At 32.2% G+C, this 14,253-nt stretch overlaps 1 protein-coding gene across 5 annotated transcripts in view; it reads left to right on the top strand.

Annotated features, from left to right (window-relative positions):
• The window catches only part of LOC150098968 (uncharacterized), a 172,110-nt gene that overhangs the window by 101,576 nt on the left and 56,281 nt on the right, over positions 1-14,253 (top strand). For all 5 annotated transcript variants that reach the window (XR_016549444.1, XM_090404613.1, XM_090404612.1 and 2 more), the window contains one exon: positions 126-871. Coding sequence is in view for 4 of the 5 variants with exons in the window: in XM_090404613.1 (XP_090260739.1) it covers positions 126-871 (746 nt within the window). In the remaining variant the exon portion in view is untranslated. The remainder of the gene's footprint in view (positions 1-125; positions 872-14,253) is intronic.

Raw genomic sequence — 14,253 nt, 5'->3', positions numbered from 1 at the left:
TTTCCCCATTATGTAGCTGTTCATATTGTATATTAATAAAGGAAGCAAGAAATTTAACTAATTATAACTGCACAATTTTTTGTTTTTACTTGAAAAATTTTCATAATGTATGTCTTTCATTACAGCACTCCAGAAGATAAGACAGTTCTGGTACCTAATGGTCATGGATCTTTGGAAGTAAAAGAAGAATGTAGTGTTGCAGAAATCAAGCTACCTTCTTATGTTAGCATTAGCTGTGCCATTAATGGATATACAAATTTTAGTCGTTATTGTCGTAGTAGAGAAAATAGCCCAGCTCGTGTTGCCTTTGGCACATTAAGCCCTTATAAAGGACAAGAACAAAGCAATATTTCCTCTTCGGTTGGACCTGGTATATTGAAAAATAAACATTCAGTTCAAGAGGAATCATCCATCATGTTTGGTGATACTAGATATACCAGTTATAATAATTTTTATACTGAATCAAAAGAACTGACCATCAGAAAACAAATCCAAGTTCCTGTGAAAACAACAAAAACTTACTTGGCTTCACAAGAAATAATAATAGGAAATGGAAAAGAATATGCTGTTGAAAGTAAGGTGTCTAGTGACTCATTTAACTACTATGGAACTGAAAACTTAGTTAATGGTGATCTTCATGAAGTTCATCATACATTAGCTCAGGAAGTTGGCGATGCAGGCACTCATAAGTCTCTTGTTCAGCAAAGAATAGAAAGACTTTATGGTGAGGCATCAGGTGAAGGTGCCAAAAAATATTCATACAGAGTTAAACATACACCTACTGAAAATCCATCTGAAAGAAGTAATAGGTTTATGAATGGTACAAAAAGAAGTCCCTCTTGTCCTCCACAAGCAGTCCGTTGCCATTCTCGTAAGCACTTTTATTATTCATGACAAATAAGCACAAAGTAAACAGTGTTTGATTTTTTTTTTTTTTAAATCAACCTTTTTCATTAATTTACTATTAATTCTGTTTGCATTCATATTAGTATTAATTCTTCTAAGCTAGAGCTAAAAACAGTTTTAATAAACATTTGTAATTTTTCATTTCCTATATTGTATATTTCATACTTTATTGAGAAATATTTTCAGTAATTGTGCAGATAGTAAATTTTGTAATTTCTGCATTTCACTTTATTATTAAAGGGTTAATAAATACATATGGCTCCTAGAATATTCCTGTATAGCTTAAACCTTTAATATACCAAGAAATAAAACAATATATTGTGTGTGTGTTTTATATGCGGCGTAGTCTCTCCATGCTATACGTTGCAATGTTCTTTAAGTTGATTAGTTAATTATTCACATGTGTCACTCTCATACCTCCTTGGGTTTTGGATGTGAAGTCTTCTGTTAGAAAAAGTAGGGTTGTAGATGCCCTTTCTACGCAGAGTTATAGGACAATCGCAAACATCCATATGGTGGGATTTGAACCTGCAGCCTCTTGGCTTGAGAGCAAGATACATTAACCACTCAGCCAATCATGCTGGCTTAAGTTGGTTAGATACATTTAAATTCCACAAACATAATTTAAATTTATTAGTTTAAAATGGATAATTTAGTTATAAATGTTGTAATATGCAGTAGTAAGAAATTATGGAGAATACTGTTTATTATTGCTACACTGTTATAAATGAAAATTTATTGCTTAAAGTATACATCAGAACTGTATTATGAAAACTTTCTAGTTCTTAAAGATCATTTATTTATTTAAATTTATCACCTCTCTTCCTAGCTCAGATGAGAATGATATTATACAATGTTTCTTATCGCTTTTCCCAGGATGATAATATCTTGGTTGAGAATTTTGTGCTATCTGTTTAGAGCCTTCTATATACCTAGTGTCATTAAGGCCACATTATGCCTTCTTATGATGCTATGTATCTAAGGCAGATGTGTGTGTGTGTGTGTCTGTGTATTTTTAAATAACATAATTATTTTATTTTAACAATTTCTTTTAGTGTTTGATGTTGGAAATTGATTAATTTCAGCAAATCTAAACTACATGCACATCATAATTAATTTGCATAGTTAATGCATTTTGAAAGCTGTGAAAAATAACTTGTTTTCTACAGAAATGATTTTTCCATCTTCATAAAACTAATGACCTTTTCTCTTTTGTGACTGATATTGAGAGCAAGATACATTAACAATTCAGCCAATCAGGTTGGCTTAGGTTGGTTAGATACATTTAAATTCCACAAACATAATTTACATTTATTAGTTTAAAATGGATAATTTAGTTATAAATGTTGTAATATGCAGTAGTAAGAGATTATGGAGAACACTGTTTATTATTGCTACACTGTTATAAATGAAAATTTATTGCTTAAAGTATACATCAGAACTGTATTATGAAATGTGCAAAAAGATTGCAAAAATGTGCCGAGCAATCATTATGCTTGGAAAGACATTGGGTAATCTCAATTATTTGAAATTTTTTTTTAACATTCATTTTGTTTGCAGTTTTTTTCATCCCTTTTATTTTTTTGAAATGTTGTAACATGAATTTTTTTGTAAATGTCATTTTGTTATTTCTCCATTCAATTTTTTAAAAAATGGCACTAAAGGTAGTTTTGTCTAAGTTGCTGAGATCCACAGTACTAAAGGTATGACAAATGTTATTCCCAGACTCTAACCTTCATTATTATTTCTAAATTCTATTGATGACAGAATTGTAAACTGCAGCAAATACATTATCAATTTCCTGATATGTAGTTTCAAGGAGTGTTCAGGTTATTTTGATAGCACTATATGATTAACTTAACATTATTAATTTTTTAAATTAGTCTATTACTTTTCATCATTGAATTATTGCATATCTAATATTTCCTTCTTCTAAGGCACTTCTGACTGAATCAATCCACCTGGACCTTAGTCCTCTTCTGAGTCTTTTTCCTGCCATCTTGGCATCAAATACCTGTGTTGCTGATCTTTCCACTCCCATTCTATTTAAGTGTTCAATACCATCTTAGATTAGTCTTGCTCACACATTCTTGAATGCAAACAATGTCAAGTTCCTTCCCAATGTTTTCATTTTTAACATGATTCTGCCATTGATGCTATCTGTTCAGACACCTTAATTTTTCTCAGAACCCTCATAACTGTAGTCTCTAGTCTTTGATCAAGGGCTTTATTTGTAAAAGCACTCTCAGATGCATAACATAAAATGGTTTTAACAACATCTTGTATACTGCTAGTTTGGTATTTTGGCTAATTTCTTTCTTATTCAATATAAATTTATTCAGCTGGCTACCCACCATACCAGCTTTGCTTATTCTGTTGTCTATTTCCAGATTTAACCTGCCATCTTCACTAAAAACTGTGCCTAAATTACCAAAATATTTTACTTGTTCTATAGGATCTCCATTCAGAATGCAGCTGAAATTTTCTATGTTCCTGCCTATTTTCATAGTTTTGGTCTTTTTATTGCCAATTTTCATGTCAAATTTGTTACATTTGTTATTCAATTTAGTTTGAAAATCCTGGAGACTTGCACTAAATGTGTTTAGGCATACAACATCACCTGCATAAAGCAAAGAGCTACAATTAACATTATTATGAATTTTGATATCAGATATAGTACTACTTTCCTTCATATGTGATCCATATAGATAATAAATAGCAATGGAGATAATGTGAACCTTTGTCTTACCCCTGATTTTACATCAAGCCATCTGCCTGTATTTCCTTCAATTCTAGCTGCTGAGTTACAAGGGATTGCTCTGTATAATGTTTTATTCACCCCATACAATTGAAGTGATTTGAATAGCTTTTCTCTGAGCATCTTGTCATATGCCTTTTCCAGATCTACTAAACTTAAGTATAAATCCTAGTCAATTCCCACGATTTCTCAACTATTTGTTTTCAAGTGAAAATCTGATCTTGACAATCTCTATTTGGCCTCATCCCTTCTTGTTCTTCTCCAAGTTGATCTTTCAGAATCTTTCTTTCAATTTCTTTTCAATTATACTTGCATAAATATTACCTGAAACACTCAGTAAAGATATTTCTCTGTAATTCTGACATTCAGCTTTATTCTCTTTTTTTTATAGATGGGTACTATGAGAGCTGTACTCCAATCATTGGAAATTCAACCTTCCATCCAGGCCTTCTGAATTATACAGTGTAGCTGTATAATTCCGAAGGCCTGGATTGAAACAAACTAAGCCATTCACTACTTGGTTTGTTTAACAGTTCAAAGTGTAACAAAGTAATTACTCCAGACATCTAGGATATTATCCTTATCTTCAGTTTTCATGTCACCTTCATCATCTTTGAATCCTTTTACAGTACACTTTCCTCCATTTCTAAGATTTTTCAATAGCTATAGAACATTTTGCCATTTTCCTGATATTTATTTTCCATAATCTGACAAAAATAAAGATGCCAAGAAATTATATTCTTGGTTTCATCCTTTATCTAAGTGTAAGTAAACAAAGTTTGTGTGTGAAGTCACTTCATGAGTGGGCTAATTAGATAAAGATAAATCACTTCAAATCAGTTGTCTTAGTATCCTATAATGCAATGCACATATCCTTACTGACATGTATAATGCAATGTATTATGGGAAGAGCTTCTACCCAGACTGGTTTAGACTTTTATTAAGGTCTCATCAGTAGAACCAGACCTAGAACTGATACCAAGGTGGAAGTAATGCAGAAGTCATATTTTCATATACAGTCTAAATTAAAGATACCAAAATTTGCACCTGAACTATTTTCAGGACTGGGGCAACTCATATAAACAAGCTAATGACTTCACATCACTTGCTTTCGTATACACAGAACCGGTCTTAGGGTCTTTGCTGCCCACATGAAATTTCTATCTAAGTGCCCCTGTAACGATCCGGGCATGTGTGGTTCTTTTATGATAATAAAAATTTAAATTATTTGAAATTTCTTAAATAAATTTTGACAGAACAGCCACACGCTGGTTCGCTAAATGTAACGAACCGGGGGTGTTGACTAGGCAGGATAATCGTTAAAAACCCAAATATTTAAAAAATTCTCATAAGTTAAAGCAAATTTTGATAAAGCCACTTCACTTTAATCGTTGAATATAATGATACAGGGATTATAGCCTTCTCACTGACCCGAATCGCTAACAAAATTAAAATGAATTTTAATTAAAGTTAAAATTTATTTGAAAACTCAAGTTTAAAAAATTCTTGCATTTTACAAGCTAATTAAAATTTTTTTAATAATTTTTATAAGTGGAACTATCTTTTAGGAAAATAAAAGAAATTCATGATAGATGAGAAAAAAGAAAATAATTCAGAAATAATTAGAACATTTAATATAAGTATTCAAAAAATAACATCTTTACAGAATAACAGAAAATAAATCAAATTACATAAATATGCTTGGAATTTTTTTATTAAAATTTTAAGGTTTTTGATTTCATATTCACAAAATTAGAAATTATCTTAATGTCTAATTCCACACATATATAATTTTCAATAGCTATTAACACCAAACTCACAAGGCTTTTTTGTGACATACTTGTTAGGGAAAAGTTAGGGAAAGATAGGGAAAGATAAATTATTGGACACAATAAAATTAAGAATATTGAAAGGGTTTTGAATATTTAAATTATCCTTCCGAAAAATATCCCGGAAAGCACATAACTCGTCATATAGTTCTATTGCATTTACGTCTTTATTGTCGCTGTCCTTCAAGAGAATCTCTAAATCGTCACAATTTTTTCGTAAATCTTCTTTATTAATTTGTAGTAATCTATACAAGAAATTGAAATTATCATAATATGTTTTTAGTTGTTCAAAAATTATTAACGAACACATTGCAACGTCTAGAAGTATATAAAACACACTCGCTCTAAATTTATCTTCTGGCGATTGTGGCGTTTCGTCATGATGCTCGTAGTCAAATTGTCATGTCTTCTTTCGTCATCGAACTTCCGTGCCAGTTTTAAATTCTTGTTCTCCATCCACCCATTCACTCAGTTCTTTTGCCATTTTTAGAACTTCTTTAAAATTTGCATCTGATTGATACTCTTGTAAGAATATTTTTTAAGTTTTCGATAGATTCTAAAGCAAGTGTAATGTTCATATTTTTGTCTTGAAGCATTTTACTCACAGGATTTATTCTGTTAAGTAAATCATGCCAAGTTATAAGAGAGCAAATAAATTTGTAGTCCTTTATTGGACAAATACATAATGTTTGTGTTTCATGCTGAGTTTCTTTATTAAAATTTTCATTATTTAAAATTTCAAAAAGTGCATCGTAAATATCTCCTAACTGATATCGTAGAGGAAGGATTGCGTTAATTTTACTTTCCCATTATGTTTCTGATGGCTGTTTCAATGTTAAATTTTTTATGAACTTTAAAAGGGTTGCCCAACATTTGTAAGAGAATGAAAAGAAATTGTATATTTCTTGAATAATTGCAAAGAAATTATATCTGCATTCACTTTAGTTGCATCGTTAATGATTATTAGAGTATGAGCAGCACATGGCACGTAAAAAGCTCGAGGATTTTTGTTCAAAAGCAAATTTTGGAACCCATATTTTTTCCCTTTCTTATTTGCCACATTGTCATACCCTTGACCTTGTATGTTTTCAATGAGAATGTTCCATTTTTCCAGTTGTTCCATTATTGTTGCACATAAACCACGTCCTGTGGAATCTGATATATCTGCAAAACCTAAAAAGTTTTCCTTGATCTTGGCAATTCCATTGTCACAGGAAACAAAGCGAATAATAATAGTCATTTGTTATGTTTTACTTGCATCAAGTGTGCAGTCTAAAATTATGGAATAATATTTAGATTTTCGAATTGATAATAAAATTGTATCCCTGATTGCATTACTTAAAGTTTTCAATATTTCATTTTGACTGTCTTTACTCAAATAGTGTATGCTATTGTTTCCTTGTAGGGCCCTTTCAACATGATTTTCCATAACGGGATCAAACTTCCCAAACAGTTCGACTAATTTTAAAAAATTGTCGTTATTCCTTTCATATAATTTATCAGATGATCCACGAAAAGCTAAATTTTGGCTACCAAGGAATTTTATAATTTCAATCAAGCATTCTAAAACACTCGTCCAATGTTTCTTTTCCATTTTATACATGCTTTGAGTCTGGCAATCAATAGTAGTTTTGTTTTTTAAATTTTTATCAAGTTCCTTCCATTTTAAGAAATTTTTCATGTGAGTTAAACTAGTCTTATGTCTATACAAAGTTGTATTTACATTTTTCCAATCGTTATAACCTTCTACAGACTACTTGTTTCAGTAGGTGTAAAAAGTTCGCAACAAAAACAAAAAACAGAATTTAAAGTTTAGGAATAAATGAGCCATGTTCTTGGCACGAGCTCCCTGTTTTCCATTTTTCTATTATAATACGTGTCGCCAAATTTACGACCATATGCATCTCTGAGATATATTATATTTTTCTTTTGAACAGGCCCCATTTCAATTAAAACAACTCATAATTTTTCATCAATATTTCCCCATTCACCTGGATCTTCTAAATTTACAGAGATTAACAATGTGTTAGTTTCGTGGTCAACTACAACTAAATCTTCTGTTTTTCACTTAAATCGTTCGTCTTCTTATCTTGTTCACTAGTTGCAATAGTACTTTCATGCAAACTGGATGAAGTGCACTGTTCTTCAACTCTGATTTCTGATGTATCGAGTTGGTTACAATCTGCATCAGAATATTTTAACAAATTTATTAAAGAGTCCTAGTTTGTTTCTTAATATCTGATTCATTCGCAGCATGACGCTTATGATTTTGTGCACTGGATAACTTTTTTTTTTTTAATTTTTGATTCCATTTCTATTTTATACCCACAAGAAATTATTACAAAACATGACACAGAGACGAAATAGTAGTCTGCACTGCGCTACTATCAGTAGCCTACTGAGATGCATACCATATGACTGGTTAACTAGCAACAAATGTTTTGTACGAAAATTCTTTTCTGTGCATAAAAACCGTTCACTGTCTCACTTTAAATAGACTGCAGTAGACACAACATTCTGCAGGCAAGCATTTAACCTGCTCTTGCTGCAAAATTGTAAACAGCCCGCTGAGCAAAGAGGCAGCAATATATAATTTTTTAAAATTTTTATTCAGTGTATCCGGCCTTATTTATTTTAATATTGATCATTCTAAGAATTTTTTGTTTTTATGATAAAAAATTTTGTTTCTTAAAAATGAACTTATGAACCAGTCCCCAGTGGTGGTGCCCGCATGCTCTGCATGCTCAGTTCCGCCGGCCCTGAGTATACATATATAGTTGTGAAGTGACGTCATATGCAAACTTTGTTTACTTTCACTTGAATAAAGGATGAAACCAATAATATAATTTTTGGCATCTTTAATTTATAGAATAACCAAGTGAAAAATACTTTCAACATCTATCTCTAATCCAGAATTTAGTAATAAGGTATGAGACCTTCTGGCTACTTGTATATGGAAATATGACCTGTATTACTTCAACCTTAGTATCACTTCTTGGTCTGCCTCTCACTGATACGACCTCAATAAAGGTCAAAACTGATCTGGTTAGTAGCCCTTCCCATAATGCATAGAATTTTGCATGTCAGTAAGGGTATGTGTATAATATTATAGGGTGGTGAGGCAATTGATGTGGAAGTCATTAGCCTTTATATATAAGTAATCCAGTTGTGAAGTTATTTCATGCGCAAACTTTGTTTGCTTACACTTGGATAAAGGATGAAACCAAGAATATAATTTTTTGGCATCTTTAATTTATAGTAAAACCAAGTGACAAAAACTTTCAAAATCTTACCAGTCTTCCCATGACTTTTGTTTAGCAGCTTTTACACATAGCTTAGCTCTTACATTTTTCTCTGTATTCTTTTAGGGCATCTGCTGATTTATTTGCTAGGAACTTTTGGTATGCTTTCTTCTTTTCCAGGACTGATTCTTTAATTTTTTCTTCTGTCCACCAGTTCAAAAAATATCACCACAAAAGAAATGGAACTTGAAAAAGAATTAGAAAAGTTTGCATTGACACAGTTGAAACAAAGATAATGAAAGCAGGTGAGAGATTCTAAATAACTAAAATATGATATATTTACACAGTAAATCAAGGAAAGAGCCTCTATTGGTTTAGACATGCTTTTTGGTTGGAAAAACCTGAATTTGAATCCCATTTACTACACACGGAACCTTTATCTGGTCTTTTCAATGAAAATGGCAAATTTGCTAGTCTCATGCAGAGGTAGAGTTTTCTTTTTTCCAGAAACTCAATTTTTTTTTTGTCCCTCAGAACAGGCAAGCAGCCATGTGAACACAAAGTTCTGCCAACATAAAATACATTTCTGTGAAATGTATTGGCAGAACCAATGGAAAGCCAGCTGCATTAAATTGGCTAAATTCCCTAACCAGGTGACTTAACCTGTTTTGGACATCTGAGAACTAGATGGATGGATGGATGGAAATCAGGGAAAAGGAGTAGCTATTGTAATCAACACTAACCATGAAGATGTTCTTGAATTTTAGGCAGTTTCTAGTAGGTGATCTGGGAAGATATTAAAATAGAGAATTTAATGAGTCGACTTATAGAAATACTTATAGAAAAAAATTAAAAAATATAAACATAAATGGATGGAACACGTTCAAAGAATGAAAACAGAAAGATTACCAAAACAAGCCTTAAAGTACAAGCCATTAGGAAAAAGAAAACCAGGACGTCCTCTTAAACGATTCAATGATGACTTTTAAGGCCTGAACAGGCCATGCTAGGCCTAAATCCTTGATATGCATGATGATGATGAGTCGACTTATTTGTGGCTATAATCCCATTGAAGGTTCTGTGAAGGAAGAAGTGGAGGATTACTTTGAGTCATCAGTGAAGGTATCTCATGTGCAGAGAAAAAGGAAAAATCGATCCTTGTTGGAGAAATAAACAGCAGAGTAGGAAACAAATATCAGATATATTAATTTCTTACTCTTCAAATGTTATTGGAAAAATTTTGGATGAAACTGACTACTAATAAGTCTGCTGTATTACTGTTTGAGATATGGATTTGTCATTATTAACACTATACTTCAACATAAAGAGGAGCACAAATTCATTATTCACATGAAGAGAAATACTAAGAAATCTTGTTGATTATTATTGTTAATAATACGTTCATATTGATTCAGGATAAATGGGTATACAGGGAATTTGGAATAAAAGTGATTACAATAAAATTTAAAAGAATAATATAACAAAGCTAAAAAATAGATAAAAAAGCACAGATAAACTGTAGACTTAAATATACAAATGTAATTCAAGGGAAAAAAAATGAAAATTTGAGACTAAGAGCCAAATCTTAGACACTCCACTGTTTGCAACTGATCTCTTAAAGAATATGGAGAAAAGTGAAGCAACATGTAAAATGTTAAACAGAAGTTATGGGAACACAGTAAGAATATAGAAGATTAACATGGTGGCAGCATAATGTACTGGAGGCTAATGAGAAAGCTTATAAATGGAGGAGAGAGTACAGTAAAAGAAATCAGAGATAATATAAGTGAAATAATTCATTTTAGACAAATTATGAATTCTACAACCATGTTAGAAATAATTTTAATTTCCAAACATTTCTACCTTCATATTAAGGTCATCATCTGGAGTACACACACACAGAGAGAGAGAGAGAGAGAGAGACAAGCTATATTATATTTCATACAGTATGCTAAAAAGACAAGATTTGATCAACGATTATTCTAGTGACCTGACATCTAGTGAAAAACGAGATTAAATCGAATTAAAATAAATGAAATAAAATAACTACATCAAAGCTATATTCTATTTAAGACAGCATCAGGGAAAAATTTTTTCCTATAGATAGTTTTATTACACCAAAAATAATGTCTTAACGTAACATGAGAATTGTTATATTAGATTTAAGATCCTGGATTACCTAGTCCTTGTCTGATTTATAACTAACTCTTAGGGAGAAAGGTTATGTGAGTAGAATATGTGCCTTCCATATTCTTGGGATTTTTATTAGCAATACCTTCCTAAAAAAAAAAAAAAAAAATGGCTACAGCCAAAATACTATTAACAAAATTCTTCATAAGACCTCACTTAAAAATAAACTAGACTACAATAAAACTATAACTGTTCCATACATTAAAGGGATGTCAGATAAAATAAACAGAATACTATAGAAATACAACCAAAGCCGCCTTTAAACCTCATGCAAAATTAAAAAACTTGCTCAACTCATCCAAGGATCCACTTCCTTTGCTGGCCCACCTGGGAGTATACTGTATTCACTGCACCTGTAATTTGCTCTATATAGGAGAAACAGAGTGCACAATTCCTATCAGACAAAAGGAACATAAATGGTGCATTAAATTTAATAACTATGGTGAAGCTGGCTTGTCTGATTATGCCCTGAATACTTTACATAGAATTCACTGCAAAAGCACCTGTTGTTTACGTCATGCCAAAATGTGGTATGAACGTAAATTTAAGGAGGCCTGTGAAATTCTTATCAACCACCCTAATATTAACAATAATGATGGTCTAAAATCCCAAGAATATGGAAGGCACGTATTCTAACAATAATATAACAATTCTCATGTTAAATTAGGACATCATTTCTGCTGTAATAAAACTATATATAAAAAAAAAATTTTCCCTGATGATATCTTAAATAGAATATAACTTCGATGTAGTTATTTTATTTCATTTATTTCAATTCAATTTAATCTAGCTTTTTACTAGATGTCAGGCCAGTAGAATAACTGTTGATCAAATCATTGTCTCTTTAGCATACTGTGCGAAATGTAATATAGCTTGTCTCTGTATATATATCAATCCCTTTAATACACCTAATGTGTTGTTTAAAACAGGAGCATTAATCGAAAAAGTATCATCATCAACATAATCAAATTCCTGCCATGTACCCTCAAGGGGTGTACAGGATATGATAGTACTACATGAAAAAAATTACATCATTACTAATTCCTATCTACAATTTTCCTCCAAATCAGTCTGTTACTTGTCAAGACTCCAACATTATCAGATCTTATATTCCTATCGTCTAAGGCACTTTGTACCGTATCAATCCACGTATATCTTGGTCTTCCTCTGGGTCGTTTTGCTGACAACCTGGCAGAGAACACTTGTTTTGCTAATCTTTCTTCGCCCATTCTGTTTAAGTGACCATACCACCTAAGATTAGCTCTGTTAACGCATTCCTGGATGCTGACAATGTCAAGTTCTTTCCTAATATCTTCATTTTTAATATGATATTGCCATTGATGCCATTTGTTCATGCCTAAAATCTTTCTCAGGACTCGCATATCTGCGGTCTCTAGTCTTCGGTCAAGTGTTTTACTTCTGACCCAGCTCTCAGATCCATAAGTTAAAACTTGTTTGAACACTGTCTTGTATAGAGCTAATTTAGCGTTCCAACTAATTTCTCTCTTATTCCATATGAATTTATTCAGTTGACTTCCCACCATGCCAACTTTGCTGATTCTGTTTATTTCTATATTTAATTTACCATCTTCACTAAAAATCGTGCCCAAGTAGCTGAAATGTTTTGCTTGTTTCACGGGTTCTCCATTCACAACACAGTTGACATTTTCAATGATTTTGCCTATTTTCATTGTCTTGTCTTTTTATTGCTGACCTTCATACCATATCTATTACAACAGTTATTCAATTTAGTCAGGGAATCTTGCAGACTTCTAGCAGATTTATTTAGAAGTATAACATCATCCGTATAAAGAAAAGAGCTGACATTAACATCTCCAATTTTGATATCATGTTTAATACCACTTTCCTTCATAATGTGATCCATATAGATAATGAATAACAGAGGGGGATAATGTACATTCTTGTCTCACACCAGATTTAACATTAAACAATCTTCCTGTACTTTCTGCAATTCTAACTGCTGACTTACAACTCAAATAAAGACTAAGTATTGCTTGATATAATGCCCCATTGACACCATATAACTGCAGCATATTGAATAGCTTCTCTCTTGGCACCTTGTCATATGCCTTTTCCAAAATGACAAAACTTAAATACAGATCTTTGTTATATTCCCGTGATTTCTCCACAGTTTGTCGTAAAGTGAAGATCTGATCCTGACAGCCTCTATTTGACCTGAATCCAGCTTGTTCTTCACCAAGCTTTTCTTCCACAATTCTTCTCAACCGTTTCTCAAGTATACTTGCATAGATCTTGCCAGGAACACTCAGTAGGGAAATACCTCTAATTCTCACATTCAGTTTTCTTTCCCTTTTTATATATGGGTACTATGAGAGCTCTACTCCAATCATCGGGAATTCGTCCCTCTGTCCAGGTATTTCTGAACTATGAAATGCAGCCACTGTAAGACCCTTATACCACCATACTTCAGCATTTCTGGTCGAATATCATCTACTCCTGCTGCCTTTCCACATTTCAAACCTTTGATGGTTTTTTCTACTTCAAGTATGGATATGTATTCCTGACTTGTTGGGTATCCAAGTAGATACCCAACAGGGTGCACCACGAGAAGGTGAGGATTGGACATTAGGTCAGAAGTCCTGGTCAGTTCTCTGCATTCCTTTAAAGGCTATGTGGAGGTCTCCTCTCAGTTATACAGCTTTGACCCTTAAGCACCCCAAAAAAGTATAATTTGTTTTTCAAATTTCTTTTTTGACCCTTAATTTTTTTTATAAAAATTAAGGTATGTTTCAGAGGCTAGTTAAAGGAAATTCATGAAGCTGAAAGGCAAAACATATTCAGAATATAAAATTATTATTCTACCTCTTAACAAAGAATTGAACTAACGTAATTTGGCGGGCATTCTCTTTATTTATTTTTCCATGCAACTGACCATATGGCCCTGTTGCCTCCTAATCTTCTGCAAATTTTACTGCCTCTTTTCATCAGGGTCAGCCTCTAAGCATTGATACTTAAAAACTTTGATTGTACGAAAAATATTTTCGGATTGTTTCTGTGAAATCTCTTTTTGAGCTTGTCAGTGATTAAATTTTCTTCATATTTTTCAGGATCACTCAGTTTCTCAGAATGAGATTTAATTAACTTAGATTCATTTGAAAAGCCTCTAAAATCATTTGCACAATGTGGAAGAATGTGCTTCCAAATGGCTCGCATATTGCTAGAAGTAATTTCATTCGACTTTGCGACTTTATTACCAGCCTGAGATTTCTCTGATTTGTCTTGGAAGGCATTCGCTTTCAAAAAAGGCCTGTTTCATCGACATTAAATATTTGATGGTCACAGTAGC

Source organism: Typopeltis vanoorti, chromosome 15 (genome assembly GCF_054136105.1).
Source record: "Typopeltis vanoorti isolate ZY-2024b chromosome 15, IOZ_Tvanoo_1.0, whole genome shotgun sequence".
Classification (NCBI taxonomy): Eukaryota; Metazoa; Arthropoda; class Arachnida; order Uropygi; family Thelyphonidae; genus Typopeltis; species Typopeltis vanoorti.
The sequence above is the reverse complement of the archived record's forward strand: the minus strand, read 5'-3'. Positions and strand labels throughout refer to the sequence as shown.